This window comes from Anabrus simplex, chromosome 6, assembly GCF_040414725.1.
Source record: "Anabrus simplex isolate iqAnaSimp1 chromosome 6, ASM4041472v1, whole genome shotgun sequence".
In the NCBI taxonomy this organism is placed as follows: Eukaryota; Metazoa; Arthropoda; class Insecta; order Orthoptera; family Tettigoniidae; genus Anabrus; species Anabrus simplex.
The window spans coordinates 299,120,674-299,148,247 of record NC_090270.1 but is presented as its reverse complement, the minus strand read 5'-3'; the positions used below and the strand labels follow the sequence as shown (position 1 = coordinate 299,148,247).

Below are 27,574 nucleotides of genomic sequence, written 5' to 3'. Positions count from 1 at the left end.
TATACAGGATGAGTAAAATAGAAATGGCCGGGGAAATATTTATAAGACTGGCGCGGAATCAACAGGAAAACTGCTGGAAACCATGATTTAGATGCACCAATCGGTTGTTGTCACATGTCTGCCAGTTCGAACATCAGAAAACATTGCTCGAGTAAAGGGAATCCTGGAACGAAGTCCGACGAAACCCCAACGCCGTTTATCTGTGCAAGTGGCAATTAAGAGATCGTCGTGCCGAAACATTATCAAAAAGGTCCTGCATCTGTATCCTAACAAATTTACTGTTCTGTATGCATAAAAGAACCCAGACGAACCTTCGCGTGTTGAGTTCTGCCGGTGGTTTCTGAGTGAAGTGGAGTCAGGACTTTTGGATGCTCAGTATTTCATTTCTTAAGATGAGGCCTGGTTCCGGCTGCCAAGGTATGTGAACTCACAGAACACGCGCCATTATGCATCAGAAAATCGCCATCGGTACGTCGAAGAATCGTTGCCTAATCTCAAGTTTGGTGTGTGGTGCGCAATGTCTGGTATCCACATCGTAACACGATTCTTTCACCAAATTGTTAATGCTAACCATTGTGTGTCCAGATACAGTTTAATCCATATATATGGATCAACTCACAGAAGATGAACGGCTGTATCGATATTTTCAGCCAGACGGAGCAACAGGTGTAATCCAATAATCCTACAGGTATTGCTGCGCGTGTCTCACAGAGCACAGCGCTGCATCGATGCCAACGGTGGTCATTTCCAGCTCTTGTGTAATGTCCATTGCAAGGTCAATACCGCGTCAGTCCTGCTGTAATTACGAAGGGCGAACTCTATTGCTTTAAACATTTTTTCTTCCCAAATGAGGTACATTACACATCAGTTGTTACGTCCACCTTCTCAACATAGTTCCCTTACAATTGTATGCACTTTTACCATCGAGCCAACGGCCGTAGCCGTGTTGAAACACCGGATCCCGTGAGATCTCCGAAGTTAAGCAACATTGGACGTGGTCAGGAGTTGGATGGGTTGCCACGCGCTGTTGGTGGAGGGGGTAAGGGAACGGAGGAGCGGAAAAGAACTGGCCACCCTACCGCACGTAAACTCCGGCTCAGGAATACCTCTGCGGAGGTTCGGACCTGCCTTCAGGCAGAATAACCCTTACCGTACCTTTACCATCGATGTGTCAGTCTCTCCAGACCTTCCTGAAACCATTCTTTCGGAGTGCTCCGTATCCATACCTTGACAGCTATGTCCAGTTCTGCAAAATCCGCAAAATGGTGACCACGCAGAGGTTTCCTCATGTTCCCAAACAGGTAATAATTACTGTTCGACATTTCTTTGGCGGTGGACTGCCCCTATGATTCCATTGCATCGATTGTTGTTTCGTTTGTAGCTCATGGTAAGGGAGCCATGTCTCATCACCAGTCACAAGCCTAGGCATGAAGTCGGCTGGATCTTGAACATGGCGTTGCAAAAGTTCTCTGCACACGTCCACACACCTCTGCTTTTCGTCTGCAGATAAGAATCTAGGCACCCATGTGGATGACACCTTCTCCAAAGGTAAGTGGGCGTGCACGAACCGCTGCAAGGCGTTTCGTTTAATTCCCGTGGCTGTTTCCATTTTCGTAAATGTGATGCATTTGTTTCCTTGGATGGCCTGTTCGACCCGGGCAATGTTGGCTGGTGTTGACACTGTCACATTCCTTCCAGAATTGCAGAACTGGTTCACGTGTCTGCCCCTGTGTGCCCTGTTTTCTAACCTTCCACCCAGTCGTAACCTGTTTTACGTGACGGCGCATGTTCTCCACAGACTGCCACCAAGCGCCGATGAATTTCTGCAATGGTCGCGCCTTTTTTCCGTAGGAACCAAGTCATATAGCGCTGTCCCTGACGGTTGCTTTCCATGTTGTCTGTTCCTACGTTGACAGTGTTGCTATGAAATGGCTATGACGAGTGCTTTCGTTGGCCCCTGTGCGTGTGCTGCTACCAAGCGGTGGAACAAGACACTAGTTACACGTCACCACCTTCAAAAGTGAAATGTGAACGATACCCGGACGTACGAAAAATAAAAGGTAAAGCAACATAGTACGCCCCTCGTATTTTCAGGGCCAGTCTTATTTCGCCCACCCGATACAAGGTAATATGAAGCTGGATACACTATTTTCATCTGCACGACTCTAGTAAATACATGCGGCCAGTATTAGCTTGTTGTAGAATTCACATGTGACACACGTGCACTAAGAAAACTGCTGGGATAGATCATTTTATACGCCGCGGCCGCACCTCAAATCTCTGCTACAAATCTTCGTGGCCTAAGAGAGGCCATAACCCTTTAGGTGTTCCGTTGTACCTCTTCAGAGTCCGTTTGGGCCTCAAGGGAAAGGGCCGGACGTGTTATCCTTGGGAAGGTGGCTCCTTTTTTCTCACCAGGGGTGGATAACACGACCGGGCAGTAGTCATACATAATCCCATCCATGCATTTATCCTGCGAACCGAATGCTCTCTCCTCAGTTGGTGGCTATCCGTGACTGGGAGGGAAGTGTTCATTCATTTATTCATGCATGCATGACAATATTACTCGGTCATGGAATCATTCAAAAAAAAACTCATTCATGCATTTATGTTCACCCATGTATAGTGTCTGTGAAAATGGAGGAGAACTCTGTACAGACTTATGATAAATAAATAAATAATCTACCTCTTCATAGTCGAAAACATTTTAGGTAGTAGTAACACTACATTACAAACTCATCTACGACGAGCTAGATAAGCCTGGTAGCACGAACAGAATCTACAAACTTCCCGCGCTCGCGATCTCGCCACACAAGTTCTAGGTCATGTTATCAACATCAAATAGGAAAATGGGCTCCTGCTACAAAAGGGAAACGACATACTACGTCGCCGAAAGGAGTATTTCGAGGATACATGCAATAATGAGTCCCTCGTCCACCTCTACCTACAGTCGATCCCATTCATGGCCCAGTGCCCATTATCACTACGAAAGAAGTGTCCACTGCCAGCAACAAAACGAAGCCTGGGAAAGCACCAGGTGCAAATGATATCCCGGGCGAAGAATGGAATCTTCTTGAAGAACAAGGTGTAGTTGGGCTTACTGGCCTTTTCAACAAGATTATTAAGAAGAACGCAGTACCCAAGATCTCTCAGACAGGTATCACAATTCCAATTTGCAAATGAAATGAATACATACATACATACATACATGATTGCTCCAATTATAGACCAGTCCGCCTCTTGTCCTACACTACGAAAAATTTCGAACATGTTTTCGATACGACAATACTAAACATCATCACTCTCTCATTAACCATTGTGGATTTGTTAAACACAACGGAATAAGAGACGCCATCCATGCATGATGGAAAGACACCATAATATAAGGAAGAGAGTTCACTTGGCCTTTCTTGATTTGGAAAAGGTGTTCGACAGGGCACCACATGATCTAATTTGGCTGGTAATGAGTCTACACAATGTAGCTGAAACCTATGTGAAACGGGTGAAACTTCTGTACCGAAAGTGTACGAGTTCCGTATGGTATGCATCCGGAATATCTGGCACCTTCCAAATCAATGTTGTCCCCATTGCTCTTCATATTGTTCATGAACGCCATCACAAGTGACAATCAGGTGAGGCACCTGTGGAAGTTATTATACGCTGACGATATCATGCTACTTAAAAAAACACGTAAGGGCCTTGAAAAGCGAGTACAAGAGTGGAAGTGCGTCTCGAAGAATTTTGGATGTCATTAAATTTGAAGAAGGCGGAGTACCCGGGATGCGGTGATTAAACTGGATAACATGATCATTGCGTGAGGGTTTCAGATTAATAGAGAGAGAGAAATGTATTTATTTCTGCTTCTCCCATTTGGAGGCTGCCAAAAAGACAAAGCTTACATGAAAATTTGGTTAATAGTTACAAGTTTCGTTCAAAATATGTCCATAAATGATAGGTATACTATAGTAAAGCCTACTTAATAATTTTTTGTATCAGTCAATAATTTTGAAATCCATGAGGAATTCCTCATAGGACAAATATATAGCTATACTCATGCATAATCTAGGACTGCAGTGCGATTACCGACGTAAAGACAAGTCATTGCCGCGTGGACGAAACGGTGCGAAGTCACTGGAATCCTGTGCGACAAGAAAATTTCATTGCATCTCAAATATAAAGTCTAGACCGATTGGAATGTAAAAGGCCAAGTGGTAGAGAGAGTCGACAGCTTCCGGTACCTAGGTGAGAACATCACGGGTAAAGTACAAAGCAACAAAAGTACCACAGACAGAGCTCAACTTCTGCTGAAACTACGATATGCAGCCATGACTACATATGGAAAGAAGAACCTCTCGAGGAACGCCAGACTGCGACACTACATGATAACCATCAGGAATGCTGCATTATATGCAACTGAAACGCTGATATTGGGCAAGAGAGCTTGCATGCAATTGGAGAAGGAGGAAAGAAGAATCTTGAGACATATATGGGGCACCAAAAAGCAAGGTGAAATCTGAGTACACAGATCAAGGCAGGAACTATATGCGAGTATAGAACCAATCTCGAGTGTGATAAGAAAGAGAAGGTTAGGATTTGTTGGACTTCTCATGAGGATGGATGACAGTAGGCTGACGAAGAAGATATGAAATGCAACCTGCTTAACTGGAAATAAGTGGATGCAGGAAGTCAGAGAAGATTGGGAGACTATTGGCATAAAGGAAAAATATCCACTGATGACAGTACAGGATAGGTCCAAATACAAAAAGCTCGTGGAAGGTCACAGATGGACAGACACCAGGATCCAGATTCAGATCACGGAAGCCGAGAGAAAGAGGAGGAGTGAGAGAATGAAGAGGTATTGGGAAGAAAGAAGACGTACCGAACAAGTCACTCGTGATCCTCAGGGGTCGTAACGAACCTAATAAATAAATAAATAAAGTCTACCACACAGTGGTCAGACAGGTGGGCGTTTATGGAGCTGAATGCTGGCCTATATCACCCAAGCACGAACAGGCACTTCATGCGATGAAGGTGAAGATGCTGCGATGGTTCAATGGCTTGACTCGACTAGACCATATCAGGAACGATGATGTGCGGAAGAAGTTCAAGGTTACACCAATCACACAGAAAATACGTGAATACCGAGCGAACGGATGCGTGATATGGTTCACGTGGCCATCAGCTTGCATTCGGGAGATAGTGGACTTGAACTCCACTGTCGGCAGCCCTGAAGATGGTTTTTCCGTGTATCCCATTTTCAAACGAGGTAAGTTCAGGGGCTGTACTTTAATTGAGACCACGAACACTTCCTACCCGCTCCTAGCCCTTTCCTATCCCATCGTCGCCGTAAGAACTATCTGTGTCGGTGTGACAAATAGAAAATATAAAAAAACGAGAAGGGTGAATAACGCCTGTGATGGTATGGGCATGTATTTCTTAGCAGTGGAACCTCAGCTGCAAAGACCGCCCTTCAGCTGAATGTGCAGGGTCGCCAATATCGAGGGCGACCTCAAGCGCGCTGGCTGGACCGGGTGAGGGATGGCAGTCGGCTAACAATACTCAATCCTCGGAACACTATCGATCGACTGAAGTGGAGGAAACATTGCAAGAAGACAGACTCCACAGAAATGGGAAATTCAAAGAAGATTATGAATAGTAATATTAGTAGTTGTAGTAGTAGGGCAAAATGGAGGTGGACGGAGAATATTATTCGTAAGAGAATGGGTAAATGTCCATGATACGACAACTCCGGTATGGAAAACACAAAATAGATATAATTATTCCACAACCTTCTATGGGGAAATGGCATCCGAAGCAAAACTCCTGCGTCCCTGAAAAGAGTAAAAGTAGTTAATGGCACTTAAAACTAGTATAAGAAGACGACGAAGTTACGTACCTGGTATATAATGAGGTTGCAGATTTGACGGAGGAGGACAATGATCTTGGCCGAATTGCAGTAGTACCTGGAGTTGGCCCACACGAGGCACACCACGTGCATCAGAGGGCTCAGATGTACGCCCACTTCAGCGAAGTCTGTCTCCTCTAGGAGCGCAAAGTGCCGCAGAAGGGGTTTCAGGTAAAGCACGATATCCTTCGCTTCTGCGAGAGCTGTTGGAAAGACAAGTCATTCGTCATTTCATGTTTAGGATGGATTACTTTATTAAATGGGCAGTAATTTAACACCCGACATTCCACTTCTGCCATTATCATATTTGACTCATAATAACCAGATTATGTATTTTTTATTAAAGCTTAAAAATGAACACGAGCAGAGGTGAAAGAATGGTAAGGTCTCAAAAGAACATTCTCCATTTCGGAATGTCTCTCGCCAATAAAGAAACCCAGATTGGATTAAACGACTGTCTCTGAATCAACTCTTGTGTCAAAAGAGCAAGAAATTTAGAAGCTTAGGCAGGAGTTGGATAGAGTTAAAAACAAAGGTGTAAAGAAAACGGAGGTAGGTCTGTTCACAAACATTGAATCACCAGTTTGATGTGCAAATACAACGTGATGGTCTTCAGGAAAGTTCTGTTCGTTGTCCATGTTCCATTTGTGGTTTGCTTTGCAATTATAAACAATCAGGTCTACTGATGTAGTGTAAAAATATCCATCCTATCCACGTTTGTGCGTCGAAGGTCCGTTGTCATCTGATGCAATCTTTTCCTTTCCTACCGCTTTTTCCCACACCTCTGGGATCGAGGGTGCGAAATGGGCCTCACATATGAATTTGGCCCTGTTTTACGACCAGATGCCCTTCCTGACGCCAACCCTATATGGAGGGATGTAAGCGCTATTGCGTGTTTCTGTGGTAGTTGGTAGTGTGGTATGTTGTATTAATAGGATGAGGAGAGTGTTTAATTAGAAGCGATTAAAATCCCCGACCAGTCAGGAATCGAACACGAGACACTTTGAACCAAAGGCCATTCAGCCAACGAGTCGGACTGTCAACTGATGCAATGTACTGACTAATTTGCCTAATGATATACTTTGTGCCGGTAGTAAATTTTTTTAATATAAACATGTATGAGACATCATAACTTTTATAACTTTCTATAAGATCATCACATTCCATTCATAAAATTTGTGATTCATTGTGTTTGTGAAGCGAAAGAACCACGAGGACCTTACAACAAGAGTTCTAGATTATATTATTAAGTGCACTTTATGGCTATGCAATTTTAAAGGTCTGGACATGTTAAGAGGATTCTTAATTTGTGAGATGATGAAGGGAAATGGAGGACCTCGAAACATGTACTTTTAACATTAATATATACAACAATCTTTGTGATTGTATGTTTAGGTATTGGCAAGGCATAGCCAATAGAAGGAAGAAGTACGGTCTGTACTGGATTCATCTGAAAATCTCAGAAAAGGCTAAGAATCGGTATTTCAAGATGCAAGGCAAACATCCAAAAGTGGGGAGCAACGATGTAGCACAAAGTGCGTGTGTGGTGCTATCTAGGAACAAGCACATCTGCTCGTCTGTGGGAGATACTGACAAGTGAGTGAGCAATGTACAGCTCAGAGAACATCTTGGAAGTAAATGACAATTCTGGAAAGACTGCATTTCACCTCGATACGAAAAATTAATTAAAGGATGTATGCTATAAGATAGTGGCGTGCACTGAATCCCATCTACTCCAGCACTGTTGATTACATTTTTTAATTATTCCTTAGAATGTTTCTAAAGGTCCGCCTCTGTGGTGTAGTGGTTAGTGTGATTAGCTGCCACCCGCGGAGGCCCGGGTTCGATTCCCGGCTCTACCACGAAATTTGAAAAGTGGTACGAGGGCTGGAACGGAGTCCACTCCGCCTCGGAAGGTCAAATGAGTAGAGAAGGGTTCGATTCCCTCCTCAGCCATCCTCGAAGTGGTTTTCCGTGGTTTCCCACTTCTCCTCCAGGCAAATGCCGGGATGGTACCGAACTTAAAGCCACGGCCGCTTCCTTCCCTCTTCCTTGTCTATCCCTTCCAATCTTCTCATCCCCTCACAAAGCCCCTGTTCAGCATAAGAGGTGAGGCCGCCTGGGAGAGGTATTGGCCCTCCTTCCCAGCTGTATCCCCGACCCAAGGTCTCAAGCTCCAGGACACTGCCCTTGAGGGGGTAGAGGCGGGATCCCTCGCTGAGTCCGAAAGAAAGAAAGAAAAGAAAGAAAGAAAGAAAGAAAGAAAGAAAGAAAGAAAGAAAGAAAGAAAGAAAGAAAGAAAGAAAGATGTTTTTAAAGAAGGCTAAACAGCTCACTCTACAGTAGTGCAGTTCTCGCCATCGAGCTGGGTTTCTTTGCGGGCGCCAAAGAGAGCTACCTTAACAAATTCAAGTTGCTGAATTGACGTAAGCGCAATACCCATACAACGGTAGCGCTACTCGCAACGTTGTTATCTGTAGCGATTCGTCGACTCTTACACTTTTGCTAGTTTTTATAAATTGTTAATTTTTCATTGTCGATTTAAGAGGGTTTAAACAATTGTTAAAGTTCGTATTGTAATGGCAATATCAGTGATATGTTTTATTTTTTTCATTTGATATTACTAAATTATAATTACAAGCACATCTCAGATTTAGTGAGATACACGAGTAGGAGTGGAGGAGCGATATGACATTTGCACGAAACATTTTATAACAGGCATTGAAAATACTTTTTTTTTTTTTTTGCTAGGGGCTTTACGTCGCACCGACACAGATAGGTCTTATGGCGACGATGTGATAGGAAAGGCCTAGGAATTGGAAGGAAGCGGCCGTGGCCTTAATTAAGGTACAGCCCCAGCATTTGCCTGATGTGAAAATGGGAAACCACGGAAAACCATCTTCAGGGCTGCCGACAGTGGGATTCGAACCCACTATCTCCCGGATGCAAGCTCACAGCCGCGCGCCTCTACGCGCACGGCCAACTCGCTCGGTATTGAAAATAGTATACGGCACACTATTGAATTCTAATGTTGGTCACAATCTTGTTATCTTCATCTTCCTCTGTGTCCGGCTCCGTGGCTAAATGGTTAACGTGCTGGCCTTTGGTAACAGTGGTCCCGGGTTCGATTCCCGACAGGATCGGGAATTTTACTATAATTGGTTAATTCCGCCGGCACGGGGTCTGGCTGTATTTCATCCTCATCAAGTTTTGTAGGTCGCTTACGGGCGTCAAATCAAACGAGCTGCATCTGGCGAGCCGAACTTGTCCTCTTACACTCGCGGCACTAAAAGCCATACGCCATTTCGTTTTCATCTTCCTCTGTACCAGACTATTGTTCATCGGGTATAAAGTCCGGATCCAGGTCGCTTCTTCTTCTTATTCTTCTTCTTCTTCTTCAAAATCGCCTTTTTATTCAACATAGTCGATTTCTCCTTTGTCATCGGAAAGTTCAACGAGAATATTCCGGATTTATTCTTCCATGAGGTCTCGATCTATTTCAGACTGTTGACTATATACGAAAAACCTAAAAAAATATAGATACAGAGTCCCGGTGTATATTTCCACACAACTACTAAGTGAAATGTTACACTTATGTAATGAAATGTAAACTATGCCGCCTCTGTGGTGTAGTGGTTAGTGTGATTAGCTGCCACCTCTGGAGGTCCGGGTTCGATTCCCGCCTCTGCCACGAAATTTGAAAAGTGGTACGAGGGCAGGAACGGGGTCCACTCAGCCTAGGGAGGTCAACTGAGTAGAGTTGGGTTCGATTCCCACCTCAGCCATCCTGGAAGTGATTTTCCGTGGTTTCCCACTTCTCCTCCAGGTAAATGCCGGGATGGTACCTAACTTAAAGCCAAGGCCGCTTCCTTCCCTCTTCCTTTTCTATCCTTTCCAATCTCCCCCCACCCCCCCCAAGCAAAGCCCCTGTTCAGCATATAGGTGAGGCCACCTGAGCGGGGTACTGGTCATCCTCCTCAGTTGTATTCCCCGATCCAGAGTCTGAAGCTCCAGGACATTGCCCTTTGAGGCGGTAGAGCTGAGATCCCTCGCTGAGTCTGAAGGAAAAATCGACCCTGGAGGGTAAAGAGATAAGGAAGGAGAAGAAGAAGAAGAAATGTAAACTATACGGTGATCATTAGTAGCAGTTCGTCTTGGAGACGAAAGAAGTAGTAAACGTTCCGCTTCGTATCGGCGACGACTACGATTTTAGAAACTGATCCTAAATAACACTTACCTCAACTTCCCGTTCAGTCTATCTGCTAGCTATGTGTTGCCAGACTTATGTGGGGACAGAATAAAAGGAAGAACTGGGGGAAGCTTAAGTTATCACGTGTTCGTCACGGAGGCGAACGCTACCGTTCTAGGGTTAAGCCACCCTGCGTGGCTAGTCGGGGTGTGGGCCTGCCTGGAGATTCACTGCGTCTTACGGCGACAGACCTGCTAGCTTGGGTAATGTAGAGTCGTGCCACGTGTTAGCTCTAATATGTTAACAATGGAACTGCTTAGCACTGCACATAAGAGACTACAAGGAAAAGACAGTACAGCCACTTGCACATCGTCTTGTTAACATAGCTATTTTAAGGAATCAATTGTAACAAAGGTATTTATTTTACGTTTTGATTTCGGCATGTATAAAATTATTGGGATATATCCATTGATGGGAAGTGTAGAGCATTTCTTTCAATACACTGGAGCAAACATTTAAGTTACCCAGCATGAACACAGAGCCTAACACCCACGGTTCCGTGCCAAGCGGATGAGATCATGTGTTATGGGGCTGCGTCGAATATCCTCATATATAGAAGATCTACGCTGATGGGGAGTGAAGGAATAGAAATAATGATGACCTCTTCAAATACACCGAAAAAATCACTGTCAGAATGCGAAAGCGAAGGCTAAAATTCTATGGGCATCTGGAAAGAATGGATGAGAAACGGCTAAAAAAATTTTCAAGTACATCACTGGACTGAAAGCTTCGACGAAGTGGGTAGAAGAGGTAAAGAGAGATGCAATAGAAAGTGGAATTAAAATGGATATGGTTTACAATAGAAAATAATTTAGAAGCCGAAAGGACAGCATCAAAACATTTCAGGAGAAACCACCAAAATATAGACCCAAACTGGTCATATCTGAGAAAGAAAAGAAGATCAGAAGTGAAAGGATGAAGAGGTTCTGGGGGGATAAGAAGAATAAGAATAAGAAGAAGAAAAGAAGAAGAAGCCTTAAGTTCAATGCGGTCCATAGGCGGCCAAATTTGGAAACAACAAGAAGAAAGAACACAGAGCCAAACGGGGAACACAAGAATTTTGTATTTTGTTGTTGTGGATGCGTGGGAATGCCAGTAATGGTGGTAGGGATTGTAAATTTTTGTAGTGTTCTTTTTGTATTATATGTGAATTTTTCGCGAGTTCTACGGCATTATTCGTGAACGTAACAGTGTTACTCTCCGTTAGGAATCAGTAGCGGCCTCAGTACTTTTTCCCACACCTCTTTCTTGACAACTTTGACAGAAAAGAGAAGATCAAATTGAGATCTTAAGGCTACTCCTTATCAGCTGTTTTTGCGATTCGGATATACAATGATGATTACATTTAAAGGATATCAGCACTGAGGATCTGGTGTGGAAATGAGGTATATACGAAATACCTTTATTTGCAGAATTAGATAACTGGAGGTAAATAAGTCCCCTGGAAAAGTAATAGCTCAGAGCTATGATGTTTCGAATGTGATGAGCGGGAGGGCATAATGAAACCGATTCATCCGATAATCCTGGAATTTTTCGTGGGTTGGGTAATTCAATGGTCGAGCTAGACTCAACTTTAAATGTGGACATTGAAAATAACTAACAATCGTGATTTTCTGGAACTATCTAAAACTACACAGAAGGATTTTGCACGTTTTTCTCCAAATATTCTAAACGTACAGCCGCACTAGATGAGATCGTTTAGAAACGTGTCCCGAAATATTCCGCAATTAGCACAGCATCTCGTCTACTTACTCCCAAATCTTCCCAGTTGCACCCAAATTGATTCCCTAACGGTTGGATTGATTCCTTTCTTCTAATGAAGAGCATATCCGATTTGATTCCCTCGTTTTAAGGAAGGGCACGTCCGAATTGATTCCGTATTCTGGAGTAAGACTGTCTATATCATCTTTATCATCTTTATCATCCTCCAGATCTACAGTATTGCTACCTCATTGATCCATTAATGGAGAAAAATAATAGTGCCCAACCTAGACAGGCTATTATACTAACATACACATAGAATAGATTCCCATAAAATAAATAAAATAACATTAAATGAATTAATCGGAACCTGCTGCCAGTTGGCCCTCGGATATCTCCCTCTTGGAGAACCGATAGCCATGTTAGTGCAGCAATTAAATGAACACAAGGCAAAAAGGCATAATTAACAAAGGCAAAATTAAAATGCTGTCTATACGTTGTTGTAATGGTTAAAGGCCGTGTACAACGTTGTTCACTGTTACGCTCATCAATTGAACCTGATTATGAAGCGCTGTGCAACGCAAAACAAGCAAGTGAAAGCTTTATTAAAATAGCAGCTTTGGATTTTGCACGTTTTTCTGCACATCTTCCAAACGGACAGCTGCAGTAAATGAGATCGTTTAGAAACGTGTCCAGAAAAAAATCCGCAATTAGGTGGATTTTAGGACAGGATGCTTAAGAACTGTTTTCGTCTCCAAAAATGAACTGAGTAAATATTTTGGATGACTAATGGTTGTTCTGGTTGTCTCCGAGAAATCTCGTCACATATCAACTGAAAGCGCGCGAAATAGATTGTGTCTAAAAGCTTGTTCCGTGTAGTTTTAGATAGTTCCAGAGTAGTATAATTGGATGGTTCTGCGGCCTCCTCCTCCTCCGGCTCTCGGGAGAGGCCTCCTCCTCCCGCGGGAAATTTGAATTTTGGCGGGAAATTTGAATTTTGGCGCGAGATTTGAATTTGTAAACAAAGCCACGTGCTTTTTGACAGCTGTCATCGACAACAACGCATCGCTAACCTCAGTACTGCCATCTTGACGGGCCTAAACCTCACTAGTGCCAACTTAACCTAACTAGCATGAGGTAAACAAACCCACGTGTTTTTTGACAGCCACGTGCTTTTTGACAGATTTGTAAACAAAGCCACGTGCTTTTTGACAGCTGTCATCGACAACAACGCATCGCAAACCTCAGTACTACCATCTGGACGGGCCTAAACCCCAGTAGTGCCAACTTAACCTAACTAGCATGAGGTAAACAAAGCCACGTGTTTTTTGACAGCCACGTGCTTTTTGACAGATTTGTAAACAAAGCCACGTGCTTTTTGACAGCTGTCATCGACAACAACGCATCGCTAACCTCAGTACTGCCATCTTGACGGGAATAAACCTCAGTAGTGCCAACTTAACCTAACTAGCTCGAGATAAACAAAGCCACGTGCTTTTTGACAGCCACATGCTTTTTGACAGCTGCCATCCGCCATCTTTAAACTACAGAGCGCTGTGCTGCCCTCTTGCGTCACCTGTCATCGGCAGTGCTGCCATCTTGGCGGGCCTAAACCTTAGTGCTACCAACTTAACCTCACTAGCTCGAGATAAACAAATCCACGTGCTTTTTGACAGCCACGTGCTTTTTTGACAGCTGTCATCCACCATCTTTAATCCATAGAGCACAGTGCTGCCCTCTTTAGCTACTTACCTTTGAAATGTGGTGGCGGATAATTTGAAAAATGCTTTTTGACAGCAGCCATCTTGCATCGCAAACCTCAGTGCTGCCCTCTTTAGCTAGATACCTGTGGTAGCAGACAATTCCACGTGACAGCAGCCATCTTTAATCAAGAGAGCACCGTGCTGCCCTCTATGTGGTGGCGGCAAATTGAAAAATTCCACGTGCTCTTGTTTGGAAACAAACTCACGTGCTTTTTTGACAGCTACCATCCACCATCTTTAATCAACAGAGCACAGTGCTGTGCTGTACTCTTTAGCTAGATACCTTTGAAATGTGGTGGCGGCAATTTGAAAAATTCTATGTGCTCTTGTTGGGAAACAAAGCCACGTGCTTTTTTGACAGCTGTCATCCGCCATCTTTAATCAATAGAGCACCGTGCTGCTATCATGCGGGCAATTTCATCACCTATCACCCGCCATCTTTAATCTACAGAACACCGTGCTGCCCTCTTTATGGCTACTACCTTAAGCATGTAGTAGCGGGCAATTTGAAAAGTTCTGTTAGCTATCATCCGCCATCTTTAATCAAGAGAGCACCGTGCTGCCATCTTTAGCTAGATACCTTTGAAATGTGGTGGCGGCAAATTGAAAAATTCCACATGCTCTTGTTTGGAAACAAACTCACGTGCTTTTTGACAGCTACCATCCGCCATCTTTAATCAACAGAGCATAGTGCTGCCCTCTTTAGTTTGAAATGTGGTGGCGGCAAATTCCACATGCTCTTGTTTGGTAAACATAGCCACGTGCTTTTTTGACAGCTATCATCCGCCATCTTTAATCCAGAGAGCACCGTGCTGCCCTCTTTATCGCAGTAGATGTAAATTCGTCACCTGTCATACGCAGTGCTGCTATCTTTAGCTAGATACCTTTGAAATGTGGTGGTGGATAATTTAAAAAGAAAAATTCTACAGCAGTCCTCTCTCGACGCTAATTGCATAAGATGGCGGCTATACATGACTCCTTAAGGGTGCTTACGCAAGATGGCTGCTATACACAGGTTCTTATGAGACGCCCTTGGGATGCTTGCGCAAGATGGTGGTTATACAAGGCTCCTTATGAGACACCCTAGTGATGCTTGCGCAAGATGGCGGTTGCTCTTATGAGGCGGCTTAAGGGGCCTTGCACAAGATGGCTTCTTTCTTTATTCGTGTCAGAAGTATCAACTTATAGATATTTAACAAAAAGCAACATCTACATTTCTACTATACAAATATACAAGTCTATTATACAATCACAGATAGAGCAACAATATTCAAGAGCTAGATGATGCTTGCCCAGTATTGGGCGACGTCAATAGCGTTGGGGGAGGCTGCAATCAAGAAGTATCTACCAGTCAATACAAGATGGCTAGAGACGCCCTAAGGATGCTTGCGCAAGATGGCGGACACAAGATGGCGGCTATACACGTCTCCTTATGAGACGCCTTAAGGGTGCTTGCGCAAGATGGCTGCTGCTCTTAGCTTAGAGGCTAACGTGTCGTGCTAGTTCGATTCATTAAATTTAGGGCTTAAATGCAAAATGTTAAATATCTCGAAAGCAGTGCACCGTAGAGCAAAACGGACAAAATTTTTCTGCCTAATACCTAGGTTCGCAGTATGAGGAACAAGAAAATCATAGTCTAATGATGGGATCAACGGTTCGGTTCCTACTTAGGCCCTTTGGCATTTGCTCTGTTTTAGCTTGTATTGAAGCGAGTCTTCGTAACATGATCAGGTTTAGCTATGGTAGAGAGTATAACGTGCCGTGCAGGTTCGATTCATTAAATTTGGAGGCTTAAATGCAAAATGTTAAATATCTCGAAAACGATGCATCGTAGAGCAAAGCGGACAAAATTTTTCCGCCTAATACGTAGGTTCGTAGTATCAGGAACAAGAAAAAACATAGTCTAATGATGAGATCAACGGTTCGATTCCTACTTAAGCCCTTTGCCATTCGCAGCTATCTATTTCTACAAGATGGCGGCTGCTCTTATGAGAAACAAGATGCCTTGAGACGTCCTAGGGATGCTTACGCAAGATGGCAGACACAAAATGGTGACTATACATAGCTCCTTATGAGACGGCCTAGGGGTGCTCGCACAAGATGGCGGCTACTCTTATGAAGAAAGCTAGCTTAGAGGCTACTGCGCAAGATAACAGCTGCTGTTATGCATGTGGTGGAGGGCAATTTGAAATTCTATGTGCTTAATCAACAGAGCACCCTGCTGCCCTCTTTAGCTGAAATGTGGTGGTGGATAATTTGAAAAATTCTTTTGACAGCTATCATCTTTAAACAAAGGCGACTATACATAGGCTGTTAAGGCCTTATCATTCTCCTCCTCCTCCTCCTCCTCCTCCTCCTCCTCCTTCTCTACCTCCTCCTCCGCCTCTTATGTCAAGGCATAGCTTTATATCGAACAAGTTTAAACCTGCATCGCGAAGGCAAGCGTGTGCAGCGATAACATTATTGTGCATGTTTAGACTTTCGAAACATAAGAATAGTAGAATCAAACGCTGTACTCGATACGACATGTGATCAGAACATTGATTGATGCGTTCAGAAAACAAAATAAGTGATCAAGACTAGAATCGAACAATGTACTCAATACATCATGTGTTTAGAATATGTCAGGGGATACGCTTGTTCTAAGAAGATCAGATTGAAACATAACAAGACTAGAATAGAACACTGTAATCGATGTTGTTAACTTCAACATGTGATCAGAACATTGATTGATGTGTTCAGAACACAAAATAAGTGATCATGACTAGAATCGAACACTGTACTCGATACAACATGTGATCAGAACATTGATCGATGTGTTCAGAACACGAAATAAGTGATCAAGACTAGAATCGAACACTGTACTCAATACAACATGTGTTTAGAACATGTTAGGGGGTACCCTCGTTCTAAGAAGATCAGAATGAAACATAACAAGACTAGAATCGAACACTGTAATCGATGTTGTTAACCTCAACATATGATCAGAACATTGTTTGATGTGTTCAGAGCAAAAGTACAATTTTGATGATTTGCGCAGCTAACTCGCTCGGTAAACGATATAGCCAAAGTATAACTTCAAATTATTTACCTTCCATCATTCGTCTTGTGTGTAAAAATCAGTCGAACAAGTTATCGCATAAACATGGCTGAAAAAAAATCGTGATAGGGTATGGAACCCAGGGGTTACATCTTATCTGAAGGGCAAAAAGGATGAAAGGACTCTTCCTCCTCCTTACCGCACATTCCTTGGCTAAAGGGCTAATGGGCTAAAGGGCTAATGGGCTAAAGGGCTAAAGGGCTAATGGGCTAAAGGGCTAAAGGGCTAAAGGTGCAACAACCTCATCGATCGCTATCAGCAAGAACGCTTGTACTTTGTTAAGTGTAGAAAATTAATCTTTATTGGTAAATGGTTTTATGTTCAGAACAAGGAATGGAACCTAGGGGTTACGTCTTACCTAATAAAATCCCCGAGGTGCGATGAGTTACGTTTTTCGAACTAGTGTTTGGAACACTGAACTTTTCAAGATGGCAAGAGTGAGGTTAGCAATGTTCTGTTGTTGGATTTTAAATTCCGCGCTACAACATGCATAAGGTGGCAGCCCTTGAGGTTTACTCCCGTAAAGATGGCAAGAGTGAGGTTAGCAATGTTCCGTTGTTGGATTTTTAAAATTCCCCGCTATAACATGCAAAAGGTGGCAGCCTTGAGGTTTACCGCCGTAAAGATGGCAGCAGTGAGGTTAGCGACGCTCCATTGTCCTTCAAAGTGAGGTTAGGGTTCGTCAAGAAGACAGCTGTCAAAAAAGCACGTGGCTATGTTTACCAAACAAGAGCACGTGGTCGTGACGTCACGGTCACGTAGTATGCTGCCTCAGCATGTAAAGTTCAATGTCTACACCTACGTAGTTAACACTCTGCTATGTTCACAAGATTTTTATACATCACTATTCTTTAAGCTTTAAGTTCATTCACATAGGCTATGCTAAGATAGCAGCACAAACACATGCGAACTTTGTACATTCTAATGGAATAAGTTTAGTACTGTGTGCGTCATGGATACATGATGTGTGCACGCATTTAATCTTAACTATACGTAATGCTGCTGCTTTGTTTACAAGATTTTTATACATTGCTATTCTTTATGCTTTAAGTTCGTGCACGCACAAGCGATACTCGTACGCTCTAGCAGGAGAAGTTTAGTACGATATTCGATACATACATTATCGATAGGTGATGTGTACACGCTTTAGAACATAGCTCATCTTTATGCTTTAAGTTCATGCACATGGGTTAGGGATACTCAAAAGCGATTGCTACATGCTCTAGCGGAAGAAGTCTAGTACGATAGTAGATGCATGTAAAATCGATAGGTTATGCTAAGATAGCAGCACACTTACATGATTTTAGCACGATCTAGTGGGAAATGTTTAGTATGATAGTCGTTTCGTGCAAAATCATTAGGTAATGTGTAAACGCTTCGAAACAAGGCTATTCTTTGTACTTTAAGTTCATGCGTACAGGTTATGCTAAGATAGCGGCACAATCTAGCGCAAGAAGTTTAGTACGAGAGTCGATGTATGTAAAATCGATAAGTAATGAGTACACGCTTTAAAACATGGTTATTCTTCGTACTTTCAGTTCATGCATCTTAGTTATGCTAAGATAGCAGCACCATCTACCTGCAGAAGTTTAGTACGAGAGTCGATACATGCAAATTCGATAGTTGATGTGTACACGCTTTGAAACATGACTAATCATTGTACTTTAAGTTCATTGGTATAGGTTATGCTAAGATAGCAGCACAATCTAGCGGAATAAATTTAGTACGAGATTTGATGCATGCAAAATCAATAAGTAATGTGTACACGCTTTGAAACATGGCTATTCTTTGTACTTTAAGTACATGCGTACAGGTTATGCTAAGATAGCAGCACAACCTAGCGGAAGAAGTTTAGTACAATATTTGTTGCATGCAAAGTCGATAGGTAATGTGTACACACTTTGAAACATGGCTATTCTTTTTTACTTTAAGGTCATGCGTATTGGTTATGCTAAGATAGCAGCACGATCTAGCGGAAGGAGTTTAGTACGAGAGTCAATACATGCAAATTCGATAGTTGATGTGTACACGCTTTGAAACATGGCTATTCTTTGTACTTTTAAGTTCATGTGTATAAGTTATGCTAAGATACCAGCACAATCTAGCGGACGAAGTTCAGTACGAGATTCGATGCATGCAAAATCGATAGGTGATGTGTACACACCTTTTTACTTTAAGGTCATGCGTATAGGTTGTGTTAAGATAGCAGCACAATCTAGCGGAAGGAGTTTAGTACGATATTTGATGCATGCAAAATCAATAAGTAATGTGTACACGCTTTGAAACATGGCTATTCTTTCTACTTTTAAGTTCATGTGTATAAGTTATGCTAAGATAGCAGTACAATCTAGAGGAAGAAGTTTAGTACGATATTTGTTGCATGCAAAATCAATAAGTAATGTGTACACGCTTTGAGACATAGCTATTCTCTGTACTTTAAGTTCATGCGTATAAGTTATGCTAAGATAGCAGCACAATCTACCTGCAGAAGTTTAGTACGAGAGTCGATACATGCAAAGTCGATAGGTAATGTGTACACGCTTTAAAACATGGTTATTTTTCGTACTTTCAGTTCATGCATCTTAGTCATGCTAAGATAGCAGCACAATCTAGCGGAAGAAGTTTAGTACGAGAGTCGATGCGTGCAAAATCGATAGGTAATGTGTACACGCTTTGAAACATGGCTATTCATTGTACTTTAAAGTCATGCTAAGATAGCAGCACGATCTAGCGGATGAAGTTTAGTTCGATGGTCGATGTATGTAAAATCGATAGGTGATGTGTACACGCTTTGAAACATAGCAATTCATACTGCTGCTCTGTTCCCAAGACTTTTAAGAATAGCTAATCCTAATGCTGCTCTTAGCGACGTCGAGCTAAGGATTGATTACGTGACCGTGACGTCACGACCACGTGCTCTTGTTTGGTAAACATAGCCACGTGCTTTTTTGACAGCTGTCTTCTTGACGAACCCTAACCTCACTTTGAAGGACAATGGAGCGTCGCTAACCTCACTGCTGCCATCTTTACGGCGGTAAACCTCAAGGCTGCCACCTTTTGCATGTTATAGCGGGGAATTTTAAAAATCCAACAACGGAACATTGCTAACCTCACTCTTGCCATCTTTACGGGAGTAAACCTCAAGGGCTGCCACCTTATGCATGTTGTAGCGCGGAATTTAAAATCCAACAACAGAACATTGCTAACCTCACTCTTGCCATCTTGAAAAGTTCAGTGTTCCAAACACTAGTTCGAAAAACGTAACTCATCGCACCTCGGGGATTTTATTAGGTAAGACGTAACCCCTAGGTTCCATTCCTTGTTCTGAACATAAAACCATTTACCAATAAAGATTAATTTTCTACACTTAACAAAGTACAAGCGTTCTTGCTGATAGCGATCGATGAGGTTGTTGCACCTTTAGCCCTTTAGCCCTTTAGCCCATTAGCCCTTTAGCCCTTTAGCCCATTAGCCCTTTAGCCCATTAGCCCTTTAGCCAAGGAATGTGCGGTAAGGAGGAGGAAGAGTCCTTTCATCCTTTTTGCCCTTCAGATAAGATGTAACCCCTGGGTTCCATACCCTATCACGATTTTTTTTCAGCCATGTTTATGCGATAACTTGTTCGACTGATTTTTACACACAAGACGAATGATGGAAGGTAAATAATTTGAAGTTATACTTTGGCTATATCGTTTACCGAGCGAGTTAGCTGCGCAAATCATCAAAATTGTACTTTTGCTCTGAACACATCAAACAATGTTCTGATCATATGTTGAGGTTAACAACATCGATTACAGTGTTCGATTCTAGTCTTGTTATGTTTCATTCTGATCTTCTTAGAACGAGGGTACCCCCTAACATGTTCTAAACACATGTTGTATTGAGTACAGTGTTCGATTCTAGTCTTGATCACTTATTTCGTGTTCTGAACACATCGATCAATGTTCTGATCACATGTTGTATCGAGTACAGTGTTCGATTCTAGTCATGATCACTTATTTTGTGTTCTGAACACATCAATCAATGTTCTGATCACATGTTGAAGTTAACAACATCGATTACAGTGTTCTATTCTAGTCTTGTTATGTTTCAATCTGATCTTCTTAGAACAAGCGTATCCCCTGACATATTCTAAACACATGATGTATTGAGTACATTGTTCGATTCTAGTCTTGATCACTTATTTTGTTTTCTGAACGCATCAATCAATGTTCTGATCACATGTCGTATCGAGTACAGCGTTTGATTCTACTATTCTTATGTTTCGAAAGTCTAAACATGCACAATAATGTTATCGCTGCACACGCTTGCCTTCGCGATGCAGGTTTAAACTTGTTCGATATAAAGCTATGCCTTGACATAAGAGGCGGAGGAGGAGGTAGAGAAGGAGGAGGAGGAGGAGGAGGAGGAGGAGGAGGAGAATGATAAGGCCTTAACAGCCTATGTATAGTCGCCTTTGTTTAAAGATGATAGCTGTCAAAAGAATTTTTCAAATTATCCACCACCACATTTCAGCTAAAGAGGGCAGCAGGGTGCTCTGTTGATTAAGCACATAGAATTTCAAATTGCCCTCCACCACATGCATAACAGCAGCTGTTATCTTGCGCAGTAGCCTCTAAGCTAGCTTTCTTCATAAGAGTAGCCGCCATCTTGTGCGAGCACCCCTAGGCCGTCTCATAAGGAGCTATGTATAGTCACCATTTTGTGTCTGCCATCTTGCGTAAGCATCCCTAGGACGTCTCAAGGCATCTTGTTTCTCATAAGAGCAGCCGCCATCTTGTAGAAATAGATAGCTGCGAATGGCAAAGGGCTTAAGTAGGAATCGAACCGTTGATCTCATCATTAGACTATGTTTTTTCTTGTTCCTGATACTACGAACCTACGTATTAGGCGGAAAAATTTTGTCCGCTTTGCTCTACGATGCATCGTTTTCGAGATATTTAACATTTTGCATTTAAGCCTCCAAATTTAATGAATCGAACCTGCACGGCACGTTATACTCTCTACCATAGCTAAACCTGATCATGTTACGAAGACTCGCTTCAATACAAGCTAAAACAGAGCAAATGCCAAAGGGCCTAAGTAGGAACCGAACCGTTGATCCCATCATTAGACTATGATTTTCTTGTTCCTCATACTGCGAACCTAGGTATTAGGCAGAAAAATTTTGTCCGTTTTGCTCTACGGTGCACTGCTTTCGAGATATTTAACATTTTGCATTTAAGCCCTAAATTTAATGAATCGAACTAGCACGACACGTTAGCCTCTAAGCTAAGAGCAGCAGCCATCTTGCGCAAGCACCCTTAAGGCGTCTCATAAGGAGACGTGTAAAGCCGCCATCTTGTGTCCGCCATCTTGCGCAAGAATCCTTAGGGCGTCTCTAGCCATCTTGTGCAAGGACCCTTAAGCCGCCTCATAAGAGCAACCGCCATCTTGCGCAAGCATCACTCGGGTGTCTCATAAGGAGCCTTGTATAACCACCATCTTGCGCAAGCATCCCAAGGGCGTCTCATAAGAACCTGTGTATAGCAGCCATCTTGCGTAAGCACCCTTAAGGAGTCATGTATAGCCGCCATCTTATGCAATTAGCGTCGAGAGAGGACTGCTGTAGAATTTTTCTTTTTAAATTATCCACCACCACATTTCAAAGGTATCTAGCTAAAGATAGCAGCACTGCGTATGACAGGTGACGAATTTACATCTACTGCGATAAAGAGGGCAGCACGGTGCTCTCTGGATTAAAGATGGCGGATGATAGCTGTCAAAAAAGCACGTGGCTATGTTTACCAAACAAGAGCATGTGGAATTTGCCGCCACCACATTTCAAACTAAAGAGGGCAGCACTATGCTCTGTTGATTAAAGATGGCGGATGGTAGCTGTCAAAAAGCACGTGAGTTTGTTTCCAAACAAGAGCATGTGGAATTTTTCAATTTGCCGCCACCACATTTCAAAGGTATCTAGCTAAAGATGGCAGCACGGTGCTCTCTTGATTAAAGATGGCGGATGATAGCTAACAGAACTTTTCAAATTGCCCGCTACTACATGCTTAAGGTAGTAGCCATAAAGAGGGCAGCACGGTGTTCTGTAGATTAAAGATGGCGGGTGATAGGTGATGAAATTGCCCGCATGATAGCAGCACGGTGCTCTATTGATTAAAGATGGCGGATGACAGCTGTCAAAAAAGCACGTGGCTTTGTTTCCCAACAAGAGCACATAGAATTTTTCAAATTGCCGCCACCACATTTCAAAGGTATCTAGCTAAAGAGTACAGCACAGCACTGTGCTCTGTTGATTAAAGATGGTGGATGGTAGCTGTCAAAAAAGCACGTGAGTTTGTTTCCAAACAAGAGCACGTGGAATTTTTCAATTTGCCGCCACCACATAGAGGGCAGCACGGTGCTCTCTTGATTAAAGATGGCTGCTGTCACGTGGAATTGTCTGCTACCACAGGTATCTAGCTAAAGAGGGCAGCACTGAGGTTTGCGATGCAAGATGGCTGCTGTCAAAAAGCATTTTTCAAATTATCCGCCACCACATTTCAAAGGTAAGTAGCTAAAGAGGGCAGCACTGTGCTCTATGGATTAAAGATGGTGGATGACAGCTGTCAAAAAAGCACGTGGCTGTCAAAAAGCACGTGGATTTGTTTATCTCGAGCTAGTGAGGTTAAGTTGGTAGCACTAAGGTTTAGGCCCGCCAAGATGGCAGCACTGCCGATGACAGGTGACGCAAGAGGGCAGCACAGCGCTCTGTAGTTTAAAGATGGCGGATGGCAGCTGTCAAAAAGCATGTGGCTGTCAAAAAGCACGTGGCTTTGTTTATCTCGAGCTAGTTAGGTTAAGTTGGCACTACTGAGGTTTATTCCCGTCAAGATGGCAGTGCTGAGGTTAGCGATGCGTTGTTGTCGATGACAGCTGTCAAAAAGCACGTGGCTTTGTTTACAAATTCAAATCTCGCGCCAAAATTCAAATTTCCCGCCAAAATTCAAATTTCCCGCGGGAGGAGGAGGCCTCTCCCGAGAGCCGGAGGAGGAGGAGGCCGCAGAACCATCCAATTATACTACTTTCCAGAAAATCACGACTGTTAGTTATTTTCAATGTCCCCATTTAAAGACCTCGACCATGGAATTATTCAACCCACGAAAATTTCCAGGATTATCTGATGTATCGGTTTCGTTGTGTCCTCACAGTGCGAACTCAGATTTTCCACAGAACTTTATGCAGTCAATCTTTTTGCTGAGTATGTAACGGTCTTTCGATACGTCCTCATTGAGCTGTTTAATTTTCAACCTATATGCACTATCTAACTGGCACCTCATGTCTACCTTACCAAACATGGCGAATTGAATACTATTGTTTATATGCTTTTCACTAGATTTATGTTCCTTTTATTTTTTATTTTTACTTATTCAATTGCTTTAGGTCCGTAACACCAGTTAATGTCTACGCGATCACGAGAATTCATAGCCAAACCTGTATAGCAAAATAAAGAATGCATGTCTTATCTCACTTCCACACGAGAAGTCTGCATTTTGAACCCGTGTTACATTTAAATCAGGTTTCAGAGGTCCTAGCCTCTTCAGTTCTAATCTATTGTCAAAAGAAAGACGTCCGCTCTTGAAAATAGTGTCCACAGAATTCATTTTTAATAGCAAGAATAACTAACCACCCTAAGATGTAAGCAAGGAAATATATTTCAGATATAAGTACTGTGAGTACACCTCACAAGTTTAAACTCTAGATAAAAACAGCAATATTATTATTATCATTATCATGATCATGATCATCATCATTAGCCACAGATAATGAAATCACGAGGGATATCACTGTCACCACAAGCGGTTTCAAATCCCAACCGCACCGGTAAATTAACACACACTACTTTCAAAGCTTAATAGCGCACAGAATAATCATCACGAAGCACGAACATAAAGAAAGATTACATTTTTTTTGCTAGGGGCTTTACGTCGCACCGACACAGATAGGTCTTATGGCGACGAGAAAGATTACAAGCAGGGCCGATGACAAGGCGGAGAGAGGGGGATGGGAAGGCAAATTAATTAAAAATATAAATGTAAATTTTAAATAAATTTGAAAGCCAATGAGAATACAAGAACACGAATAATACTGCACAAATTTTGAACTAAAATGACACCAAGGTGATTCCACATATGCTACCAAATTTTTGGTGTAACTCTAGAGTATTTTTGAAGCAAATTTGGTTCAACAGTGGTTTTGATAATAAAGAGGGTTGAAAGAAAATCTTCGGTGTATTTTTGGCGCGAACTTCGTGCAAAAATGGTATTGATTAATGTATTTCATTTTTGGCGTAACTATGGTATAAAATGTCACTTTTCTTGCACCAACGTTGTTGGTGTAAAAATGGTGTAATTTAATTTGAACAAAATATGGGGTCTAATTATGGTGCAGTTTTGCTGCATTTTTCATTGGTGTTAAATCTGTACATCCCTTGTTACTTTTGCACCAAATTAGCACCACAAATACACCATGTTTGCACCAATCCATATTTTACACAATTTTTTGGTGCAAACTCCGTCGCCAGGGGCTGATAATCAGGTAATTCTTGGTTATAAAATAACCTGCAAGCTAGCAATCGTGGGTTAAATTAAGTGAGGGGTGTTTGCACCGGATTTAGGGGCCCGGACCCCTCAGTTTCCAGGGGCCCTAAAATCCTGTAACCGGGTCTGATTACAACCAAAGAGTACAGTACTTCTACGGACCAATATCACCGCACTCATGTCTTATCTCACTTCCACACAAGAAGTCTGCATGCTTGTATAAAGTGCGGTTGAATTTTCTGGTATAGGCAGCTTTACTTTTGCAAGGATTTTGAACCTGTGTAACATTTAAATCAGATTTCAGAGGTCCTAGTGAAAACGAACTCGCTCTCTGCTGCCAACTCTCACGAAAGGCGGGATGCAAGCCAGAGGGCTGTGTTACTTCACCTTTGCAATTTGAATCAACATTCTTGGTCTCAAATGTTACATTTCAATACCATTCATTATTATTTTCGTCTTCAAATATAATTAAAAGTAGGGCAAACAAGATCATGAATCATTATTTAATGTCACTATATGCAGCCATGGCTGACGCATGCTCGTACAGGGGTTTGTGAAGATGCTTTTACTCGTACGGACTCTGACGAAATTAAAGCGTCTTCTCGCACCCTTCGTCCCTCCAAAACCGTCCATCAGCGTGCTTCCCTCTTACATCTCCCCTCCCCCTCAACGTCACTATATCCTGGAACAGAACCTTGAGATACCGTGTGTTATCTTCAACCTGAAAACATTTACCAGCCAACTGCGCTTTAAAAGTCACTCACCTAAGTTTGATATTGCCTAACAGTCTTCCTTGCTGATGAGAATTTACAGTTTTACGATGAATTGTAATTTTCTTAGCGTTTCTTAGAAGTGAAGCTTCCACACGGTGTGTAGTTCTTTTTTCAGGTTGAACCGTGTTGTTGTTCTCTGTACATTCCGTACAGTCTGCCGACGTTTCGAATATATTGCTGTGTTCTTTGTCAGGTTGACTGAAATACTCCTACTCGATCCGTGGTCATCAGTCTCCCAGGCAGCAATCACACTGCGAGAGTGGTTCCTGGCCTTGACCTTATATATTGTACATGTCCAAGGCTTCAACACATAAACAAGTTACCGTGGTTCATGAACATGATATTAGAATGGAGCACCTCCGATGAGCTTTGTACTCAGCCGGGTATCGAAGTCTCATCTTCCCCTACTAAAATGATTCGCTAGCTGAGCCGGAGAACATTCCGAGTCTGACTGGACCGTCCGATGGGGCGATAATCTTCTAATAATCTCTATAGTAGGGGAATATTAATTATGAGAGGAATACTAGTTCACTACTAATGAGAAGAGAAACTGTATCTTATATAACAACTTTACTATACTAGTGAAACACATCTTATTCACATGGATATGCATACAATACACTTGACAAATGATCTTTAGGGCGGTCTTGACGTGATAAACGTCGGTAGTCTCTTTCTACACTTAATTTTACGTTCAATTATTTCAAGCTTAAGAGGCGTTCCCTCTTGAATTATTTGCACTCTGCACTTACACTTATCACTTTGCGCATTACCTATCACGATTACACACATTTAATTAGTATGGGAATACCCTGCTATAATTCTGTGTACCTGTCGAGAATTAATATATTCAAGTTATATCAAGTTACGATATCCTATGAACTGAAGTGAACGTACGTTCCTATGACTACATTTCCAAATATTTGAAAGTCGTATCACGTCATTTCCCTAAATTAATCATTGCTGAATCTGCAATGTAATACACAAGCTTGTTTCATTAGGATTCCAGCAAATATATCCACATGACATTATGTACATCGTTGCAACCCTATATACAAAAAAACATGGAACGACCCCTTCAACATCCAATATCTCATGAATATGTAATTGGCACTTCCTGTAATAAAATATATAAAAACATATGCACTTTAAATACACTAGATGAAATTGCAGGAGGTTCAATCCATCTGTCGGTAGTAACAGTGAACACAAACTTTCACTATATCCAAGGAGCGAACCTGGGTCTCCTGAGACATGAATATGCTAATCTGTAACCCTACACGCTTTAATTAGGTAAAGAAGAAAGTGGGGATCGATCATCTCAGAACACTGCAGCTTAATCAACGGTGTCAATAATAAATGGTAGCTTGGAATCTTTGTTTCGAGGAAATTACGACAGATAATGCTCCTTCTAAACCTCACAGACAGGGCGAGCGGTCGGCCTGTCTTCGTCCTTTCGCCGCGTATCATAAATCAAGCTGACTATGGCCTAGTTCACTTTCACATA

The 27,574-nt window shown here is 42.4% G+C and overlaps 1 protein-coding gene across 1 annotated transcript in view; it reads right to left on the bottom strand.

The window, feature by feature from the left end:
* Dhc93AB (Dynein heavy chain at 93AB) overlaps nt 1–27,574 on the bottom strand; it is a 780,004-nt gene that overhangs the window by 554,607 nt on the left and 197,823 nt on the right. The window contains exon 7 of the mRNA XM_068228295.1: nt 5,897–6,108. Within this exon, the coding sequence (XP_068084396.1) occupies nt 5,897–6,108 (212 nt within the window). The remainder of the gene's footprint in view (nt 1–5,896; nt 6,109–27,574) is intronic.